General features: G+C 37.9%; 1 protein-coding gene across 1 annotated transcript in view; it reads right to left on the bottom strand.

Annotated features, from left to right (window-relative positions):
* The window catches only part of NAV3 (neuron navigator 3), a 558,961-nt gene extending 548,890 nt beyond the window's left edge, over nt 1–10,071 (bottom strand). Inside the window, exon 1 of the mRNA XM_045588279.1 lies at nt 9,673–10,071. Within this exon, the coding sequence (XP_045444235.1) occupies nt 9,673–9,744 (72 nt within the window). The 5' untranslated portion in view covers nt 9,745–10,071. The remainder of the gene's footprint in view (nt 1–9,672) is intronic.
* Nucleotides 10,072–23,750: the final 13,679 nt, after the last annotated feature.

The following is a 23,750-nucleotide window of genomic DNA, read 5'->3' as shown; positions in this document are numbered from 1 at the left end:
GTATTTTTAAAGGACAGTTTATTCTATGAAATATGAAAAAACTGTTTATGAATAATTATTCAAAAACTGATAAAAGGTACTTATTTTTTTATTGCATAAATGCTTGCCATTGACATCTCTATGTTCAAATCTGAGCACAGTGATCATGCTCTTCTATAAAACATACAAATGACTGAAAATATAAAAATTATTTTTTAAGTCAAGGGAAAATGAATACATATGGAATATAGCATTAAAATTTATTTTTAGGATAGTTATTGAAAACTGTGTACTTCCTATGTAAGAAAGGCCGCTTAGGATCCTGAGCCCGCTGAAAAAACTGCTTACTTTGTGAAGCTATTAGCAATCCTGAATCAGTCCCCCTTAATTCCACTAAAATCCTCAAAGTTGCATTGAGAAGGCTCAAGCTCAGAGACATAGGCAGAAAACCTACAGATACACTACTAGACTGCAAATACCTTCAAAGTAAGCATCCCATCTTTTAAAGGTATTCCCTCATGTTGTTTTATGCATATTTTCAAGCATGCAGAAATGTCGAAGGAATTTCACAGTCAACATATACCTACCACTAGACACTATAATTAACATTTCCCTATATATGATTTATGATACATCTTTACTCATAATTTTTACCTTCTCAATCTCACTGTGGAAATAATAAAGACAAGGCATGCTTCGGTTAATGCGTTTAGAATTTTCCCCCATGTTCAATGTTCCTTTATTCCTCTTGAAGACAGAAACATAATTCATACTAATACTTAGGATTTAGAAAGTAAACTTTTATTTAAAGTGTGCCATAAATTAAGGACAACGTTGTACTTGTCAACATGTCATGGCCAGAAAATATTTTGGGTGAGCAAATTTGTTATCCTAAGGGAAATAAGGTCTTTGAACTCCCAAACTTTTCTAACTTGCTCTAAGTTTGAATTAATGCCCTATGGTTGACTTGATAGCGATATGTTAAGATAAAATATTCTGAGCACCAACTATCCCATGACTGCAGGAAACAGGCAAGCTGGGCCTTGGTCTCAGATGAACCATTATCACCAAGTCCAACATAAATCAGGAGAGAATGTCAGACAGACAACAGGGAAATTCTGCCCTGGGGCTTGGGTGGATAATCCAGGATTGGTTGGATGGTTCTTTTTCCCTATTTTCTTGCATGCCTGTGCACATGCTTTTGCGTGGGTACGTGCGAGTGAGTGTGTGTGAGTGTGTGTGTGAGTGTGTGTGTGTGTGTGTGTGTGTGTGTGTGTGTGTGTGTGTGTTGGAGCTAACCTGTAAGTCATTCAGCACCAGCACTTCCGGGGCCTCACAGGAAGTCATGAGGAGAGTAACAATAACACTTCTGCCCCTTCAGCTCCCATTTGGGCCCTGCCCCTTCTCCCCCTACCCCCAGGAGAGAACACCCCCAATAGCTATCAGTTATTGCATGTTTCCTAGGCACAAGCCTTATTCCAGATGCTTTATATATATAATTGCTCTCAATACTCACATTTGATGAAATAACACAAACGAGAAAAGTAGGAGAAGACAAGTTGAGTATTTGACACAGTCCCTGAGCCAAAAATCAAACTTAGGCAGCCTTATTCTAAATCTTTTGCTATTAGCTCTTTACTACGTTACTGATTTATTAACTCTTCCCAAAGATTTTAGTAGCCTGATTGGTCAGGTGATGAGTAAAATCATGGCCATGTTTTATTACTGGGCAGTGTTTCTTTCTGCTACAGTGTGGGCATCGCCATTCCCTCCCCCTCCCTCCCCCATAAGGCTAATTTGTGATAAGCCCACCCAGCAGAGTCCTCCTCTTTGGGCAGGCTTTCTCTGTCCATCTTCATCCACACAACTAATTTGATTAGTATTTTCAGTTCTGTTCAATGGAGCAGTGATTCTACTTGGAGAAACAAGAAAACCCATTTTTGACTTCTGGACCCAAGGCACTGTGCACAGTGCCTCTGAGATGATCTATTTTAGGAGAGTTTGGGAGATTTATATAAAACCTCCTTTCATAAGGCTAGTCCTTTGTTCCCATTTACTCATTGTTTTGTGTATATATAGCTCCTCTGCAGGAACCCTAGAGAAAATGAGACATGAATATGAGGATTTCACATAAAACCCACCTCAACTCCCAAACACCAAAGATATCATCATTGCATTTTGTTCACAGTTAGTGAATGGGGTGAACACAAGAGATGAAAAGAAGTTGCTCCTTCAGCAACTGCTTGGGATGATTTCAGCTGTAGAGGTCATCAACAATGGGTGGCATGGGTGGTGGCAGCAGCTGTCCCAGGAGTGAGTCACCTGTCTGCTGAATGTTTATAAGGCAGGGTCAGTCATGCTGTGTCTTGGTATGTACTTAGGATATCCAACAATAAAATAGGAATACTTGCAAAGGATAGATGGACTCTTGAAAATTTTAATTCCAAAGAGCTGTTTTAACATAGAATCCAACACTAGCTGTTTGGAACAAATACCCTGTGTGGATTCCGGAATTATAGCTACAGAATGTCTTAGTTTAGATTTCCCTAGAGTAGACCCTGAAACAATGATTCAAGTGCAAGTAATTTGTTTGGTTGTTGATCCCTGGAAATAAGTGGAAGGGCGTCTGGAAGGGACACAGAAACGTGAAGATGGAAAACAAAGGGCATTGTTCTGCAACAAGGGTAACTAAGTTCCCTCCCCAGGAAGTGCTCCCAGACACAGGTCTCCTGGGCAGTGCTTCTAAGGACTGCTGCACAGCCACCAGGGGATCCTTTTAAAATGCACATTCCGACTCAGCAGGTTTGGTGGGGGGCCAGAGCCTCTGCATGATTTTTATGCTCCCAGTTAATGATGCTTTCTGAAACCGGTTTGGCTCAGTGGATAGAGCGTAGGTCTGCGGACTGAAAGGTCCCAGGTTTGATTCCGGTCAGGGGCATGTACATTGGTTGCAGGCACATCCCCAGAAGTGGGTGTGCAGGAGGCAGCTGGTCAATGTTTCTCTCTCATCCATGTTTCTATTTCTAGCTCTCTATCCCTCTCCTCTCCCTTCCTCTCTGTAAAATAAATAAATAAATAAATAAATAAATAAATAAATAAATAAATAAATAAATAAAATCAGTAAAATATATATATTTTTAAAAGAATGATGCTGCTGCTCCTCACAGCATGACACTTTGAAGAGCAAAGATATCAATGGTTTTCTGCTTATTTCTCATTCAAAATTTCTAAGTTTACAACATAAAACTGACATTTATTACATTCACTGTTTTCAGAATATATCATTAAATCAGCTTAGTTTCACGTAACTCTGTCCTCATGATTGCGTATTCATCACGTATCATCAGTCTTGGGGACGTTTGCTCAGTCCCTAGGTAAGGAAGATACAAACATCCTGTCCACCCTGTCTCCCTGCTATTACACCAGGTGGCTGTGCTCTCCAGCAGGCAGCCTGCTCTGCACGGGAAGAAGTCAGGCATGCCGGCCAGGCCCAACTCGTCTCTGACTCTTTCTCCGCTTACACACCTGATCCTGCTCCCCACTCCAGGCCAGTGCCAACTCCTACGCTGACTGTGATCATTCTCCGATGTTTGGCCCTTGGGAAAAATAGAAAAGCAGAGGCCTGTTCTCCTGGTGCTGACATTAAGCACTCTCTAGGGGTGCCTTCGCATGTGTTCCCAGGTTCACTCACGTGGCTGCCTCAGAGTAAGTGCTGTGGAATCTCAGTCCAGATGGTTATGGTCACCTGGAGCCTCAAGAGAGGCAACAGGACGTGGTTGAAGCATTGTTTAAAATGATGGTGCTATGTTGAAATTATATTTTTATATATAGTCAAATGGAGAAAAGTCCCATCCCCTTTTGAAACACAATTTTAAAGAGGAATTGACAATGATATGATTGCCATTCAAAACAGGCCACAAAAAAATACAATATTGGCTTTAAAAATATCTATGTATATTAGATATAAATATACATATATATATGTATTAGATATAAATATATAAAAATCAAATGATGTATGCATAGAGCAGACCAGTACATTAGTGTATCCCAAATTTTCTGCATTGCGTATGTATACAGTTTTCATAATTTTGAAGAAAAAAATTATTCTCAGTAATTCTTTTATGAAATTATAAAATCCAGAAGAACACATATGTTAATACCAGGACAGAGGAAAATATTAAAGACAGGGATTAAAACTTATTCAACCACTCAACCCTAATGGTAGTAATCATTATTATCACTGACACCATAATGAATGAAAATTAATAACATAAATAACATAATAACAATTTAAATATCCTGCCTTCAAATGTTCAAAACATAACTGAAGTATCATGTATCTTCGCCCTATTTATATATATATATGAAGATTACGTGGTCATTTATATCTGTTGACATCTTAAATCCACCAATCATGAGAAAGAATACGGTCTAGTTTAGAACAAAGGAGTGGGAACATGAAGCATGGTACATGTACTCAAGTGTCTATTTCTAGTTCTTTCTGTTCTCCCAAACGTGTTAACAGCAAAAATGATTATGCCAGGAGCAGAAAGGCAAATGGCCATACAAACGTTCAGAAGTCTGTTTGAGACCCACCTATCTAAATTCAGATCTGAGAGAGAAGTTTCCAGAATCACTTCTGAGCAGAAAAAGAGCACACTTAATCTAATTTAACCTTAGAGAATTCCAGGTAATATGGCCCTGAGACAGCTGTTTGCAGCATCCTTTTATGAAAAAGGACCGGACACAGGGAGAAATTAGGGGTGGTCTCAACTGGCATCACAGTATATCACAACTCCAGTACCAGCTTCTTTGTGAACTTGACATTCATATTTGTGTTTGAACATGCATTCCAGATTTGTATAATAGCATTGCAGAATGGCTGCTCAATGTATTTCTGAAATTAAAAGTTTGGGTAATCAGTAATGGAAGACTAACCAATTTTGTTGAAACCCCAGACAACTCATTCCTCTTAGCTGTCATACTTCAGGATCGGATAATTAATAAATTATGTGGTTTTGCTTCAGAAACTTCATCTCCCCTCATGGTCCTTTTAATATATCTCATACACACAAACAATAAAGAGTCAGACAGATTTATAAAAATAAAGTATCATTTAATGAGGCCATCCTTCAAGAGGATCAAAGAATGAAAGGGCTGAATCGATCCTAAGCCTTCTCCATTTTCATGATTTATCTTCATATTTTCTCTTAAGAAGACAGATCTTTAATCAGTTTCCAATATAAACAATTTCAAGTAATTCTCAACACCTGTGAGAATGATCCCACTATACTTCTTGACTCTTACATGATACTTTTGTACCAGCACTGCAAGAAAATCAACACATGTAGTTTAAATGAAAAGAACCAGGATATTAAAAAATAGTAAAATAAGAATTTTGCCACCTTTAAATTGATAAATTGCTTTTACTAAGTAAAAATAAAACAAACAAAAAAGAAAATGGCCCAACACAGGTATATGTATAGATGTACCTGCACCATACTACTGTTAGGGGTCAACTGAAAAAAAATAAGAACAAAATTCTGTGTGAATAGATACTGATGAAAAACTCACTGTTATTTATAGCTATTTCTTTATCCAACCTTCTGCTTAAAGTTGACTTTAAGTCTGCCATACCACAGGGCCACCCTTAAAATAATAATCTTTCTTCAGATCATCATCCTCTTTTCTATTAATACAATCATTTATCTCATTTTTACATGACTTTCCACATTTCAAACTGTCTTCTTCACTGTACCTAGAGTGTGTCATTACTGAAATAACTATCATTCTCTTAGAAAGACAAACATAATATGTTGAAACTCATCTTGAGCTTTTTGCTTGGCAGTGTGAAAATAATGCTGACTAACATTATAAAAGACATGATTTTAGAAAGTAACAAAACAAAACAAATATGGCATTAATTTTAGACCTTTCCATAAAAGTAAATATTTCTATGTATGCAATAATGATGTTCACCCTTACTGGTTAAATACCACAGAAACAAAATAATTCTAACAGGTCACCAAATATTTATTGCATAATTACTGCCATAATTTCAAAATGTGTATCCCGCTGTCCTCTTAGTGGTACTAATAAATTGTTGACTATGACAAATGCTTTGGTTTAATACACAGAATATTTGTGGAGCAATAAAGCAGTGCCCCAAGGCTGTCTGAACTGCAAACTCCCTGCAATTAGACTGACAGCAAAGTCTACTGAGCTCTGCTTTTCCGTTCAAGGTCACAATTAATTATATCATAGTGACATTTGTGCCTATTGAGCTTTCACTGTCCTGAGGGCTTTTGCAGAAATAATCCTTCAAAGCAATAAAATTAGTGGAAAGTAATATACCAACCTCCCTGGCATCAATGAGAAAACAAGGATCAAAGGTCAGTTTTCAAAAATAAAACATATTATAAGCATACAGGAGCTCTGAGATGCTATGACAAGCCCAGAAGCTGAATGCCAAGAACAGGAGTAACCCATCAGGGCTAAAAGCAACTGAAAGTCCTGCTGATAAAAATCACAGGAATCAAAAGTGCAAATGAATCCCACCTCGCCTTATGCTAATCCATGATGATTTGAGAGGCTTGGGGGTAATACTCAACTTCTAGAACACCCACACCTCTGGTTTATCCATAATGAAGAGCACTTCAGATAGGACTTGTGGATATGATGCCTGTTAATTTCCAGGTAGGTTTTCCTCTGTTCCAATTTTGTAAGGTAAGAAGGCATTATTTTTAAAAAGCCACAAAAGTCACACAAGTCACACATACTTTTACCAGTAAATGCTATATATAAATATATATATATATATATATATATATATATATATATATATATATATATATATATATATATTTCTCTTTTTAGAGAGTGTGTGCATGTGTGTGTGTGTATGTGTGTGTGTGTGTGTGTGTGTGTGTGTGTATTATTGAGCAACTAAATTATTTTTATAGAAACATCTCTCTTACAGGAGTAAAAGCAGGTTTTTTTTAAAATCTTTGTAGGAAGATACTTTCTTAATGAATGGGAAGAATGAGAAAGGAGCAGGCATCTGCTAGTATATAGTAAGCACTCCATAAATGACCTCTTCCCTGACATTCACCTACTCACTGTAGTAGAACACATACTCACAACCTCACATGTCCGAACAGTTTCTACTTAGAAGCAGAGCCTAAGTACAAATCCACCCAGTATAAATTAAGAACAAAGCGAGCAAGCTATTGTAGACTGAACAAGAAATCAGTCAGTTGTGCAGTGTTCAAAATAGGAGGGTATGTTGAAGCCAATTCAATGCATCCTTTTTTGGAATATCTGCCATATATCAAATGAACACTGTGTGAGGGGGAAGTGAGGGAACAAATTTTTCAGTAATACCACAATGATGCTTCACCTCTGGATTCAGTCTCAAGTAGAATAAATGTCATTTATTTCACTGATGTGCAACACTGTGCCTGTTACATTAATTTATCATGAAAGACTACAAGCGATTAAAGTAATTACATGAATGATCTTATAACCTTGACTGGCAATTGTGTGGTGGCAGGACTCTGCCCAGAGCTTACAAAGAGTTATGATGCTATATTTCATTTTCCTCCATAAGACAAAGTCACAAATCTGTCACTGAAACTAGATGTTCCTGCTGACCCTTAACAAATGTGCATCTTAAGTATTGATCAACTGATCAATTAGCATCTGGGTTTCAGGTTTATTCAGCGTGAATACTGATATCAATTAGGTGGCCAGGAATTCATTACAACCCCATTTTCCATCTTGCTACTGCTCATTGTTAATGTCCACTCCTACCCCTCTCCCTACCTACTACATGGAAGCCGCAGAAAAGTAGGATCCTCTTGTACCATTATACTAAGCTGGTCTTTTTTAATTTTCCCACAGAATCCTGGCTCTCCATAATATGTCTAAAGTCTATTGCTATTCTTAGGAGCTGAGCAGTCCTTTGTGAATTGGCCTGGGAAAGTAAGCATCATCATAGACCATTGTTTAAAGTTCCATACAAGGAATTTTCAGAATGACTTTTACAATTCATCTCATTCTTCAGCTTGCAATCCCTCTATATTTGCAGAAAATATCTCTTATTCAGAAAAAAAATTGCACCTACAGAGGTACTTTTCTTCCCTGTGAGAAAAGTAGAATTTCTATCAAAAATTGGAACTGGTAATGTTAATTGCTTACTACCTATTACCAACTTCCCTCTTCTTTCACCCAATGCAATAGCCAAATTACCATCAGAATTAAGTATGGTTTAAGAATGTGGATAGAGAAAAATAATTAAATGGCTCCTCAGTAATTAAGAAACTACAGAGCAGGTTTTCAATGGAAATGTATCTCACCATCTCTTTTGGATTAACACCATTAGTGCCGCAGGGGGGAAAAAAAATGCTGGCCACTTGAAGCACAAGTAATCTTGGTAACACACTTATTTGTATAGAAATATATGTCCACATTAATGTGAAAATTGATTCCAGCCATTTGGGTTTTATAGTACTTAGTATTTTCTGAGGTTTATTTATAGGTAAACCCAATGATTGAACCCAATTGGACATAAATAATCCATCATTTCTGCCTGAATTGGTGCAAAGGGATCTCTTGGCCCCTATTCTAGTGGCATTGGTCATCATGTCAGAACAAATTAATAAGATATTGACTCTGTATGGTCTCTTGTAAATTCACCTCCAGAACTGTGAAAGAGCTAGCTGATTTCTGGGAGTACACTATAACTACTAAAATATTATCTAACACAGAGCAGAAATAAACCTTAATCAGGCCACTCAGGCCCAGGTCTAACAAAAAAATCTTCTTTCTATTATCTCATTCTATCTTGCCTTTGTGCCTTAGCCATGGGGTCCCCACACACCTCCCTATACTAATGGAGTCAATGAAAGATGATGCATTTCATCATGAGAGGGCTTTCTCTCCTGGCACCGTCTCTGACCCTTCTGATAAGTGCTCTCTAGATGATTCTCACAATAGTGCTGTAGTTTAGCAGGTAAGAGTTTCTAAAAAGGTAGAAAAATGAGGCTTAAGTACAACCCATAAGTATTCAATTCCAGCTTCTTACTCAGAAGCTCTCTAAACCCATTTTAAAAAACATATTAGCACAATCCTTTCTTGATATTTTCCACTAATTCCTTCAACAACACCCTTGAAGAGTCAGATCAAAGATCACAGCTGCCTCATGACTCTCTTCCCAGGCCAGCTGTAAAAATGAGAAGGCTTACATTGAAGTTCCCCAGGGACACGACACTGGAGAATTTCAAATGCCAACCATGACATCTAATGGCAGGAGAGCAGGTGTTCTCTTTTGGGAGCGCTCTAACTTGCTCCATGACCTCAAAGGTGCGCCATGAAGAACACCTCTCCCTGGATCTCAGAAAACTGTTCACCTGAGGTCAGGCCAGCAGGTCACCAGAAGAAGTCAAGAGTAAGAGAGCAAAGCAGAATCCTTTGCCAACCTATTGGACAGATTCATTCGGACTACTATAAATAAAACCAACTGCTAATGAAATCCAGACCCTTAGTAACACTTGGCTATATGGCAGGATTTACTCCCATGAAGTGATATATTATTTTATCTCCTGAAACATATTCATTTTCAATTTAAAAAAATTCTCGCCAAACATAAACAAAAAAGAGCAAGTGAAAGGAAATGTACTTTTGTATTACCTTCTTCTGATCTTCTAGCTTGTGGCTCACCGGATTCTTCCCATGTCTGTTCATCTCTGAAGATAAATCCATCACATTAGGTTCTCGCCCTTCAAAATGGAATCTTCAAAACAGCAGCACACTAATCCAAGATGCAATCGCTAGGAAAACACTGGCATGCCACAGGTCCCATCACACACCATTGCTGAACTTCATCCACTCCAAGGAACGATGAAAAAATCCATTGAGTGAATGGAAAAAATGAATTTTGCAATTTACTCCCAGGACTTTCCAAATCAACATATCGTTTCTAAATGCTGACGTCTCAAAAGCACAATGTTCCTCCTGGAATTTTAACTCCAACTGCTATCTTTTTCTTTCTTCACAGTTTTCCATTTTGAAAATTACACAGTTCCTATAAACATGTGATAAAATAAAATAAGCACACAGTTAATTCTCCCCCATCACTTATAGTACAATTAATATAAAATCTTATCTCAAAAGTCCAATTTAGAAAAAAAATTAGGCATTGGTTATAGCTCACACAAAAGCAGTAGCAAATGAAAGGCATTATTTTCACCCCTACTGCCTTTAAAATAACAATTGTAACTCCTGAACTAAAACATAATATTAAAACCAGGAAATCAAAGCACATTGAGGCTAAAAATCGATAGGGAATACACATACATTCAACCAGCATGTGTATATGCTCCCTAGTTTCACTCATTAAGTATAGCATTCATAGAACTACAGAATTTAGAAAACAGCCCAATAAAACTAAAAATGGTGCAACAGTAATTCTTTTCATAAAAATTTCATTGAAACTTCAAAATCAATTTATAAAATGCTTATTATTACTCTATTTTAAGATACTACTGAGAAGTTAATTTTTGTAAATCAAATTAATAGTAAATAACAGAGTTAGAATTCAGATAGTTTTGAATCTAAAGCCCTTATTTTGTTCCAGACATACCTGTCTCAATTTATAGTACATATTTTATCTGCGGGATACCATAAATGACTTGTCAAGTACCTTGCTGAATTAAAAATGCACAAGGTTGTCCAGCCAGCGTGGCTCAGTAGTTAAGCGTAGACCTATGAACCAGGAGGTCATTGTTCAATTCCTAGTCATGGCACATGCCCAAGTTGTGAGCTTTATCCCCAGTAGGAGACTTGCAGGAGGCAGCTGATCAATGATTTTCTCTCATCATTGATGTTTCTCTCCCTCTCTCTCTCTCTCTCTCTCTCTCTCTCTCTCTCTCTCTCTCTCTCTCTCTCTCTCCATTCTTCTCTGAAATCAATAAAAAAATATATTTAAAAAAGAAAGCACACACAAGGCATTTTCCTTAAAGGGGTCTTATAATCCAGTAATTTTCCAAACCCAGATAGAAAACTGAATCACCCGAAAATAATCTTAATCATATAGATTCCTGGGGTCCACCAAACTGGTAATTCAGAAGCTACAGAGTAGTCCTTGGAAATCGGTACTTTTCTTCCATCTCTTCTAGACACTCTGATGCAGGAAAACCTCTGAGGGGTTGAAACCTCCCTCTGATGCAGGGCTTCCCAAACTTGTCTGCATTTTGGAATCACCTAGGAAGCTTCAAACACTACTGAGTCTGGTGCCCAATCCCCAGACAGGGTACTTCATTAGTTTTCAATGTAACCTGAGATTAGAACCACTGCCCTCACACTACACAAATGCCCTTTGGCTAACTGACTAACCCCAGCTTGAATACCTGAAACAAGAGGAAACATAGTGCCTCAGGCTGCAGCTCTTTCCACACTGAGGCAGCTCTGGTCAGTAGATAGCTCATTCTAATTTGGAGATGAAGTCTGCATTCCTGAATATTTCTGTGCATAGCCATTGGTGTACACAAAACATTTTTCTTTTGGCCTTTTTATCTGAAAGTCCTTCAAGTATCTCTTTAGCCAGGTTAACTATCCTTAGCCCCTTCCATGAGTCCTCACCACCCTGGTCACTTTCCTCACAATAAGTTTCCTTTGCATATAACCGTTCTGCCTAGAAGTGAGCACAAGGGTCAGGCATGACATGCTCCCTCCATGCAGACAGATTGTGTTTAAAAAACAGCTCCTGAACTGCCTTTGTTCCTCTCCATGCACTGCTTCTTGAACAGCCATCCTCCTGCCACCACTAGCTGCTTCTTTAAGTCCTCAGCTCTGCTGCATAGGTTTTTTATTGTTTTTTAATTCACACAAAGATCTATATTGGGCAAAACATCTTGGCAGCATTTTGTTAGCTGTGCCCATTTGAAAGTAATAAAAGTGGCATTATTCGCTGCCCCTTCTATGAGTGCAAACCAAGAAGAATTCATTGTAAATCTTGAAAAAATTCTCTGCCATATAAAGGCTCCTGACTATTGCTTTAAGTAATATAAGAACAGGAGTTGGGAAGTGTTTACTAGCCCCAGATTTTTAAATTATTAGAAATAGATAAGCAAATTCTGGTCACTCATATGCCCTCTTCCACCTCCACCACCCCTGCAATCACCACAATGTTGTCCATGTCCATGAGTTCTCTCTCTCTTTTTTTTTTCATTTCTGCTCAATACATCCACCTTCCCCTAAACCCACCTCCTCCAGCAGAAATGCAGTTTGTGTACTAATGTGAATGTCACGGTCAAAGCAAATAGCATGGGAAAAGCTTGGATCTAAGAGAAAATATGGCCAATTTGAGGAACACAAAGGAATTCAATGAGTAGTGGCTAAAAAATGTTAAGAAGAAATGTAGCATAATAGAATCTGTCATTTTAAAAGTTCATTGCACTGCAAATTGGAAAATACCAATAGATGGAAAAGAGCAAAACTGTGATAGGGATCTATATATATAAAAGCCCAGCGACCAGAACAACTGGAAGGACCAGTGGCTATGACATGCACTTATTCCAGCCAAATGGCCTGATCCAGGCGCTGGATCGACCCCTCCTCCAACTGCCCATGGCCCCTCCCCCCATCTAGCTGCACCTCTGATTGCCCTTCCCCCAACCTGATCAAGGGTGAGGCTGGTGGGCCAACTTCCCTTTACTCTGCTGGCCTAGTCAATGGGCCCCTATTGGGACATGCCAGCCGGACCCTATCTGTGCATAAATTCATGCACTGGGCCTCTAATATCTTAATATGGACCACCAGAACAATAAAAGAAAGAGCATCCTGAACTGGCAAAGGAGGTTATGGTATGAAAAAGTAAGAAAACTGAGTGATATGGTATTTAAAAGGTGAAAGTTGACAGAATTGGAGTGTGGGTGTGGGGTTTAAGAGTGCACAAGCATTTGGATGATGATACCATTATCTAAAGCAGCAAATCTCACAGGAGAAGTACTCTAGACAAGGGAAGATAAAGAAGTTTGTGAAGCAAACAAAAGAGGTTTTCTAAAACCTAGAAAATTACACACCAATTTCATTGATGGACATAGAAGCAAAAATCCTAAAGTAAAGAAACTGAAACCAGCCCTGGCTTATTTGGCTCATTGAATAGAGTATCAGCCTGCAGACTGAAGGGTCCGGGATTGATTCCAGTGAAGGGCACATGCCCAGGTTGCGGACTGAATCCCTAGTAGGGGAGGAGGTATTGGGGGCAGCCGATCAATGATTCTCTCTCATCATTTACGTTTCTATTTCTCTCTCTCTCTCCCTCTCTGAAATCAATAAAAAAATATTTAAAAAAAAATTGAAACCAGTAATATATAAAATAACTCTCCCATAAATTCTAATTGGTATTATGCCAGAAGTAAATGATTGGTTCAAGATTTGAAAATCAATAAAAACCTATTAAAACAAAAGGCAATTTCATGCATGCAGCATTAATTAATAGAATGTCCATAGGCTGTGAAAAGCACCAAGGGCAGAACCCCAGGGGAAAGATCCACCTTGTCTTAGGTAGTATTGCTAAATTCAACCCTTAAAATGCAAATGTGATCCTACTAGCTAATTAAAATTCTTCAATGGTTCCCTAATATCAAAGTTTATATCAAAAAATAATAAAAATAAATAATTCCTTAGATTGTCCTTCAACACTCTACCCATCATGATCCTGTATTAATTTTCCAGCTTCATATAACTACTTTCTATATTCTGTTGTAATTATACCATGAAAACTTAAGAGTTTCTGAGGACAATATGTCACTTCATATCTCAAGCACGAACATATCCCTAAGTGCCATACAAGACAATTGGCAAACTCTCGCTTATCCTTTAAAAGTCTCTTCAAATCCATTTTATTTCTGAAGGCTTAACTTTTTTTATGCCTCTAACCCCACTCCAGACAAGTCAGGTCTTTCTTCCCCAATGTTCTATGAGCATCTATATATTTCCTTGGTAGTATCATGCTTACCTAGTTACTTGTCCCCCACTACATTGTCAGCCCCTCCTGATGTTCACCCAAAGAATGGCACAATGCCTGAAGGCTAACCATCATCATTCATAAAGTGATTATTATGATTCTAAAGAAAACATGGTGTATGTATGTGTGTGTGTGTGTGTTCATGCACACACAATAATTTAATATATATTTTAAAAAGTTGTAACAAAATTGTCTCATTCTATCTAAACATGTGCAGTTTAGAAAAGGCTCTTTCTGAACTTGCTATTTTAGCTATCTTCTTTCTAACTGAAGCACCACATGCATGGATAAAGCATAAAAATCTTAAGTGTACAGTCTATGACATGCTCAGTTAACCAACACTCATTATGATACAGAGTATTCCCCCTCTCCCTTAATAGTCCTAAAGGTAACCACTACTCTGTTTTATCACCACAGATTCGTTTTCTTTGTCCTTGAAACTTCATATTAAGTGGAATCATACAGCGTATACTCATTTATTTCTTCTTTTTTCCAGTATTAAATCAGGAGGGTCCATCTGTGTAGTTGTAAGTAGCAGTCATTCATTCCATTCTTTTGCTCTATGGTGGGAATTGTGGTATTTATATGTAACAATTCATATAATTGACCAAAATAATGCCCAATTCAACATTGAGATTTTCTGTCATCCTGAACTCCATGTTCTAGTTCAGGCTTTTTGGACTCTATGCTTACAAAGCAAAACAATAAAAGTTTGCTTTACTTCACATATTTCTCCCAGGCTCTGTGACCTCTATTCAAGCCAAAGAGAATCAACAGTTTCTGTGCCCAGACTGTTGGCAGTTTAACAAATCAAAGATCCGGAAACCATTAAGAAAATGACTGAAATTTTATTTTGGATTTTTAAGTCAAAGGTGAAATGGTCTTGCATACCCTTTGCATTATAATACTAAATAATCTCTATGTGGCTCAGTCAGTATTTCTGAAGTGCTAATAAAGGATCCAGATGCAAAAAGAAAAGGTTAAGAAGTTGTTCCAACAGAAGAGGGTATCGAAGCCAGATATTTCACCTGCCCTCCCACCAATGTGTCCCAGACCCAACACTCCACTGTTACATACAATAAATGACTCTGCCATGTAAAAATATTAGAAAACTATTAGAATAATATGACTGTCATAAAAGTGTTACAAATGTTTTGCAAACATCAATAATCACACATCATTAAAATATAAAAAGAAAACTAGAAAATAGAAATAGAAGTCAAGTAGCTACAGCAGACAGTATCATACTTAATGGTAAACTATCAGAATAATACATAGAATATTAGACTATTTGTATGAGGTTTAAAAACATTTATATCATTACTAAGTATTACTTATTAATGCAGACAAATACAGTAAAAACATATTTTCATGTATGAAGTCATATATCACTTAAAAGTCAGGAAGGACATAAAGATGCCTGCTACCACCCTTTCAACAAAGCATTATATTATAAAAACTTATCACCATGGTAGGACAAAAAAACAGTAATACAAGGACAGAAAAGTTTAAAAAAAATGTTATTTGTATATAGTACTGACTGTAGAGAGAGTTTGCGAAAATTTATAAACAAATTATTTAGAAGCAATAAGACTATCATATACAGTACACTGGCAAAATGTATACCTTTACATCAGCCACAACAATAAAAACAATGAAATGAAACATAATTTTAAAACAGATTTCATTAGTAAGAGAAAGACTGAATATAATGCTCCTTAGAGAAAACTAAAAAAAAAATATATTAAGACTTTTATGTAGAAAGTTTTTTAATTGAAAGATGTGAAAAGTATCTACATAAATGGAAAGATACAATGTGTTCATGGATAAGGGAATTCAATATAATAAAAATGTCAGATGTCTTCTTCCCATTATTCCATAATTTCAATTCAGTTCCACTCAAAATTTTAATATGTAACTTTATTATGTAACATAAAAGGCTGATTATTAAATTCATGTGTAGAAATAAAGAAACAAGACTAGCCAAAACAATTTTTTAAATGCATGCTTTCAAATATATCAAGATTCATATAAAACAATTATATTTAAGACAGAGGGGTCATGGACAAAGAGAAGGACAGACAGATAACTAGAATATAACCTACATCTCAGAAACAGAAGCAGGAACAGTCATGTAGTGTATTAATATGCAATCCAATGAGAAAACAATTGATTTAGAAAAACTATTTTGAAACAATAGGTTATCTGCATGGAAAAAATATGGCTAATAAAAAAAGATTTCTTAACAATACATAAAAATACAAGCTCTAATTAAAAAAAAAAAGATAATATTGACTTCAGCCATCTGTATAACAAAAAGTAAGCATACAACAGAGAAAAGAAAACCCAGGGAGGACTGGGGAAATATATTTACAGTTTACATATATGTATAAGTGCACATCCTAAAAACAGAATTACCAAAAAAAAAAAAAAAAAAAACCTACAATGAAGACAACCCAGTAGAAAAAGGAGCAAAGTATATGAATAGGCAATTCCCAAGAGAGGAACACGAATGGCCAATAAGCATATGAAAAGTAGTAACTGGGAAAATAGAAAATTTTAAAAAGACACTACTCCCACCTAACAGATGGTTAAATTTTTAACTGTTACCCATAGCAACCATTGGAAAAGATGTGACAATACTAAAACTTTCATGAACTGCTCAGTGGGTATGTCGCTGCTGTGCTGGTGAAGCGCAAGCACTATAATGAGGAGTCTGGCGGCAGCCCTCAGACACATCCATGGAATTGCCAGGAAGAAATCCACACACTAAAAGACATGCATGTGAATATTCATCCTTGGCATTGGCACAAAAAATTAGAAAGATTCTAAATAGCCAGTATCAGAAATTTAAATAAGTTGTGGCATGTAAGTATGACATTGTTTACAGCATTTAAACGAATGATCTAAAGCTCCACATATCCACATAGACAAATCTTAATAACATAATTATACATAAAATAAGGGAGTTACAAAAGAATAGAGTATGATATCATTTATAAGAAGTTTAAAGCATGTTAAGAAATACTAAATACCATTCAGAAAAACATACAAATACGGTAAAAGCATAAAAATGTGTAAGAAACAATGGATCCAAAACCAAGATAGCAGAGCTTTTTTCCTGGGGGAGAGACAGGTAAGTGAGTTTGGGAGGATTATAAAGGGAGTTTTCATGGTGATGCAGTCAGTATTCCATGTCTTTGAAATATTTCTAAAGTAAAGGTTAAAATGTGGCAAGGTTAGGCGTTAAGTACACAGAAGTTAATTTTGTATGTTCTTTCTACTTATTCACTCTGCTCTTCTTAACCCATAAAATAGTTTACGATAAAAATTAAGATATTAAACAAAGAAACCACTAGTGAGACTTCATAAAATGTAAAAGCATTTATAATACCTAAATCAATCAACCAACATCTAACTATGGGATGATAGCAAATGTTTTTCTGTAGAGCTGGGACCTCCCCATAGGTGGCACTTGTCAAAGTTCCAGGATGAGGTCTCTTTTTTGGTTGTCTCCTTAACAGGAGAGCACTGCTGGCACTTCCTGGAGGGGCCAGGAGAAGGGAGCTATGAACCTCTTGTGATGTATTGATACAATCTAGCACAAGGAAAGATTGTCCCTGGGTCCCCCATTGAGAGAAACAGTCACTATATCAGGTAGCCTTGGGACATGCCTGACTTGACCACAGTGTGAGCCCAGGGCTCTCACCATAAGAGGCCTCTTCTTTGGATCTTTCCTTTAATAATGTTGTGTTTTTTTTGTTTTTGTTTTTGTTTTCTAGAGCATCCTGTCTCAAAGATTGTTCTAAGACCCAGGAAGAGAAAAGATGCATAATACTCTGCTTTGCCCCCTATGCTGAGTTCCCAGCTCAACCCTCAGCCAAGGAGTTGAAATCCATCAAGCAAATCTCAAGAAATCATGATGCGCCACCTGATTCAAACAAGTATAACTAAACAGAGCCTCAGTGCCACTGGATGCTGCATAAAAGCCCCCACACATAAATGCATGTCTTTGTGTGGTGTCGCAGAGAACCAGAAAATCATAATCATGTAACTTGATTTTTGTGAGTTACTCTTTAGAAAACTGCAACCTAATTTTGTGAGACAAAAATAGTTTTTCTCTTGTATACCAAGTATAAAGGAAAAGGTGTTTGTTTGTTTTTTAATTGCACTATGATTCACAAACTAAATTATTGTAAATCTGAGTTGTTCCCACCTGTGACATGCAGGAGACATAAAAACAGCAGGGAAAACAGTATGGCTGTTCGCTTCTTTCTGTAGACTGGATATGCTAAGTTATTTGCCTCTATCAGATAAATTGGCTCTGCAGCCCACAATTATAAGATCATACATGGGTTTTCAGCAGGAAGTTTGGACTTGATTCGTTCAAGATTATTGGACTTGATTCATTCAAGATTAAAGGACACAAGGAAGTTATATCATTCTGAGCCAATAACTGTATATGTAATGGAGATGGAACAGTATAAAATGTACATAGTCTTAGGTACTAATGATCAATAGAAAAAAAGCTTACATCTTTTAGCTAAATTTGTTTATTGCCTGAAAACTCAATGTAGTAATTCAAGGCCAAGTGACAGGAAATTGCAGTTTCCTGGCTGACAACAATTTGATCTGCAGTAATAGCTTTGAAATGGAATTTCTAAGCTCTGAAGAGGGGAAAACACAGTATTTCCAAAAGCTTGGGGCACAAAACCCAGATGAACTGGCACAATTTTATGTAGATAAAATTATGGTGTATGCTTACAAGCATGCAGCACCTTATTATGAAATTTCAATCAAATTTTTGATTTGGTCAGATGCCAAAATTTGGTCTATACATGGCCTCCCATAAGGGAGATTGGAAACACACAGCTGTTTCTTGCTGCAACAACAAATAGACAATCATTTTATCTAGATAATCATAAAGTAAAAGCACTGGAAATTGGAGAGCTAAGACAAGTTTTTAAAGTTTTTCTGGTTTCCTAATTGTGGAAGGATTGTTTTCTACATAATTCCTCCTCTCAGAAGGGACTTCTATCCATGTTCATTCCCTACAAATATGTAAATTGTTATGAGAGTAAATAAATTGTCCATCTTGCTTGAACCACAGTACTGTTTTTGTTACAACAAATTAGCCTTTATCCTAAACCAAGTGGCCGGCAATCTCATTAGTCATCAGAACCAAATATCAACAGTACAACGATTGAAATTTCTTTTGAGAGCTAAATTTTTTAAACTTAAATTTCTTCTAATGCTACTTCTTCAAAATAGACTCTCCAAGGCCATGGTATTTTGTGGAAGAGCCACACTCAAGTGGCCAAAGAGCCTCATGTGGCTTGGGAGCCACAGTTTGCCAACCACAGCCCTAAACAATACAGAAATCCCCGCCTGACAGAGGACATGACAGACTGAATTGTTCTGAGTAAATATTTTCTCACCTCCCTTGGCCCCCCGATGAGCTCCCCACCTCCACATCAGCTTGAGTTAAATTTCCTGATCTTCAACATAAAAGGGTGAAGTAGACAATCTCTAAACAACCCTATAACCTGAAGATTTTATACATTGCCTCATCATTTCTGCCACTTTCTTAGCCAAGGCTCTTCACTACAGACACTCTGAGTAGAAGTATATTCTCCTTGAGAGATTTTCTCAGCTCTGCTTGATTTCAGATCATCATAAGTCAAGATTTATTGTCATTTTATAGCCCAACTAGTGTCCTGGTGCATGAAATTCATGCATATTAAAAGGAGATTAATTAGAGGAAATAACTTAATATTGCTATTTGCCATTTCTCTAAAATAGAAGTGTCAGAAATGAAAGAAAATTAGTAAAATGTATATGAAAACCTTCCTCCTGTCAGGGTCTGGTGCACACCATGGGACCCAGAGTCAAGTTCCTGCCCACCCACATGCACCTCAAAATCATGTGAGACTCAGACCTGACCAGGCCCTCCTGGCCTTAGGCAAGATTCTGACCCAGCCAGTCCCGCCCTTGTCAAGCCCTGCTAGGCAGGGGACTTAGCCTCAGGTCCCCTGGCCCGGCACCAAAACAGGGGGCGTGGACTGAGGTCCCCCAGCCCAAACCAGGACAGGGGCACGCCTTGAAGTCCCCTGTCAAGCCACGCCAGGTGGGGGACATAGCCTGAGGTCCCCTGTCAAGTCCACCAGGCAAGGGGGGGGGCAGCCTCAGGCCCCCTGGCCCAATGCTGAGGGTGGGGAGAAGCCTGAGGCCCCCTGGCCTGGTGCCAGGGTAGGGGGCATGGCCTAAAGTCCCCTGTCAAGCCCCACCTTATGGGGGAAGTGACCTGAGGTCCCCAGGCCTGGTACTGGGAATGGGGGAGCAGCCTGAGGTCCCCTTGCCCAGTAACAGGACAGAAAGTATACTTTGAGGTTCCCTGTCAAGCCCAGGTGAGTGGGGGCATGGCCTGAAGTCCTTGTCAAGCCCCATCTTGTGGGGGGCGCGGCTTGAGGTTCCCCGGCCTGACACTGAGATGGGGAGACTCCCTGAGTTCCCCTAGCCCAGTACCAGGACCTGAAGCACACCTTGAGGTCCCCTATCAAGCCCTGCCGGGTGGGGGACTCAGCCTGAGGTCTCCTGTCAAGCCCCACGAGGTGGGGGAGGGCATAGCCTCAGGTCCCTGCTGATTGCTCGTTAAGGCTCCTTGTGGGAACTTGGCCTCAGCTGTGGGTGCAGCCATCTTTGTGATGGAGTGATGGTCAATTAGCATATTTCCTCTTTATTAGATAGGTTGGTCTTCACTTTACTTTCTATATATCTAATCTTTGGGCACTCATGCAACACAAAATAGAAAATGCTATCTCTTAAATATCATAAGCTCTTTGTAGAGAATCAGAAGTCTGGCCAGCATATAAAATTGGTCATTTTCTATTACAGGGTTCTATGGCATATTTTGAAAAGATATTAAAAAAAAAAAAAAAAAGCTAGCACTCAATGGAGGTCCTTTATGTAGCACGATTTATAAAAGTGGGTGGAGAAGAGAAGTCCTTTGGGGGAACAGTCAGCAGTATTTTGTGTCCAGTACAAACCCAGGATATGTTTTCCTTCAGGCTTGGGACTACATTGCTTAGTTCTCACCAACAGCAAAAGTGAGGTGACACCTCAGGAAACAGATAGTTAAATACATGTGTGAGTTCCTAACACTTTTTCCCATCTGCAAGCTAAAAGGGAAACAGTTTGAATTCCTGAGTTACTGTTGAAGAATAGTCACCTGGAGAATGGCTTGACCCATATCAGACAGTGATACAAATGAGGAACATACCTGGGTTGTGTTAAGCCACTGACCTTGGAATTTCTTTTTTTAATATAATTTTTTTATTTTGATTTGAGAGAGAGAGAGAGAGAGAGAGAGAGAGAGAGAGAGAGAGAGACAGAGACTCTCAAAATAGACTCTCCAAGGCCATGGTATTTTGTGGAAGAGCCACACTCAAGTGGCTAAAGAGCCTCATGTGGCTTGGCTCTGTTTATTTATGCTTTCATTGTGATTCCTGTATATATCCTGACCAGGGATTAAAACTGCAACTTTTGTGTATTGGGATGATGCTCTAACATTAAAATGTCTTGTTCTCACAGTTACACTGACCAATATAGCAGGATCCCTTGGTCTGATCCCCATAGTATAGCATGGCTCATCATCTTCCCCACTGAAATGTTGCCATCACATGTTGAAAATCTTTCTCTTTTGTTTCCACATACATCAGTAGAATTTGGTGGAACTGATAATCAAGAAAACAGCACAAACTGTTTCAGGTTTCCATTTATGTGGGCATATACAACATGCCACTGTACAAGAGTATTCAGGAAGATGTAAGGCATCTTTTATGTAGTTCATCAATTTCTAAATGGTTTGAGTTTTACACTGAGTCCTAATATCACTATGGAAAATTTTTCAATAACTACTAAATAATGTGATTTAATATGCTCATAAATGTTAGTTATCAAGTCATAAAAATGAAACACAAAGATAAACTTTTCTTTGTTTAAACATTTGTAAGTTGAATACAAATATGCTGAGAAATATGAAATTAGTCAAATGAGATATATTCACATATACTCTAGTAACCATTCTAGACAATGAATTACTTACGTGACAATTAAGACTACCATGTTTTTAATTCAGAAGTAAGTTATCTTAGCACATAGTTTAACAAATGGTTGTAGAAATAAGAAAGGAAAAAGAGAGGAAAGAAAGAAGATTATATCAGCCAATCAAAGAAATTGAATAGTCAATTCTTTTGTGAAGGATTATCCTACATTTGTGTTTCTGAAAATTAGCTCTTTGCTTAATATAAAGACAATGAACAAAAGAGATTTTAAGAATGGTGAAATACAGTATTGAAAATACTTGACTCGCCAGAAATCTATCCACACTAAAACATAATTTGTACTCATTAATTAGAATTACATTGGATTTAATTTTCTTTAATATTAGTTTTAAAAAGGATTTCAGAGCAAATCAATAGTGTAAGTAGTATTTCAACAACACTAGCTGCTTCAAAGCTCTTCAGCTACATGTAATTTGTTTACAAAGCAATGAGAGCAGTAATTACAAATGGCTCTTATTATTTGTGAAAGCAAGTCAGGTATTCCTTCATTCAATGTGTATGCATGGAGCACCTACCAAATGCTAAGCATTAACTTTATTTTAAGGACACAGTGAAATGACATTTTCTCAAATATATTTTAGAAAAAAAAAATTGAAAATGGAAAGCTAATCCTGATCCCAATTATTTACTATAGCAAAATCTTGGTAAAATTGTTAGGCTTCAATTTTTTATAGCATAATATAAAGTGAAAAAAGTCCATGGGAAGGTAATCAAGAAGAATGACAGCTCTTCAGCTTAGTATTAAAGAAAGAAAAAGACACATAGCCAGGATTATGTCAGTTTCCTTGACCAGAAATTGGAGCATCAAAGAGTGTGTGTTGGGAGTGCAGGCTGGTCAAAAGGGTTGTTATGATTTTACTTTCTTGCTTCTGTTTGGTTTAATCATTAACAGCCCAAACATGCATTTCAATTTGTCACAAGCATGTCACTTGCCATTGTCTCACAACTAAGCACTCCACACATCCTATCTAATAAAATGATAATATGCAAATTAACCATCATTCTGCTACACCCATAAGTCATGTCCGCAAGTCATGCTCACCAGCCAATCAGGAGTGAATATGCAAATAAATCCAACCAAGATGGCTACAGCCACAAAGAGCAGGAGGGAGGCATGGGTTTCCCAGGCAATGGAGGAAGCCAAGCTTTCTGCCTGCCCTTGCCGGCCTATGCCTCCACTCAAGGCTACAAAGTTTCAATGATAGAAGGTAAACAAATCCAAACAGAGCTGGAAAGAGTGGGGGCTAGGGTTGCCCCCAGCAATGAAGGAAGCCAAGCTTCCCACACACCCTGGCCTGCCCAAGCCTCCACTAAAGCTACAAAGTTTCAATTATAGAAGATACATAAGCCCCAACAGAAATGCCTGCTGCCACCCAGCAAGCACAAGACTTGGCTCTGCTCCAGGCTACAAAGTTTCAATCGTAGAAGATAAATAAACCCCAGACGCCAGGGCCTCTGCTTGGGTTGCCAAGGAGAGTGGCTGGCCTGCAAACCACCACAGGCCTCTAGCCCAGGCTGACCCATGCTCCAAGGGAACCCCCACCCTGATCCTGGACATCCTTCAGGGCAAACCAGCCAGCCCTCACCCGTGCACCAGGCCTCTATCCTATCTAATA

The sequence above is a fragment of the Pipistrellus kuhlii genome, unplaced genomic scaffold (genome assembly GCF_014108245.1).
Source record: "Pipistrellus kuhlii isolate mPipKuh1 unplaced genomic scaffold, mPipKuh1.p scaffold_m20_p_3, whole genome shotgun sequence".
NCBI classification, from domain to species: domain Eukaryota; kingdom Metazoa; phylum Chordata; class Mammalia; order Chiroptera; family Vespertilionidae; genus Pipistrellus; species Pipistrellus kuhlii.
This window is presented reverse-complemented; position numbering and strand designations above follow the sequence as displayed.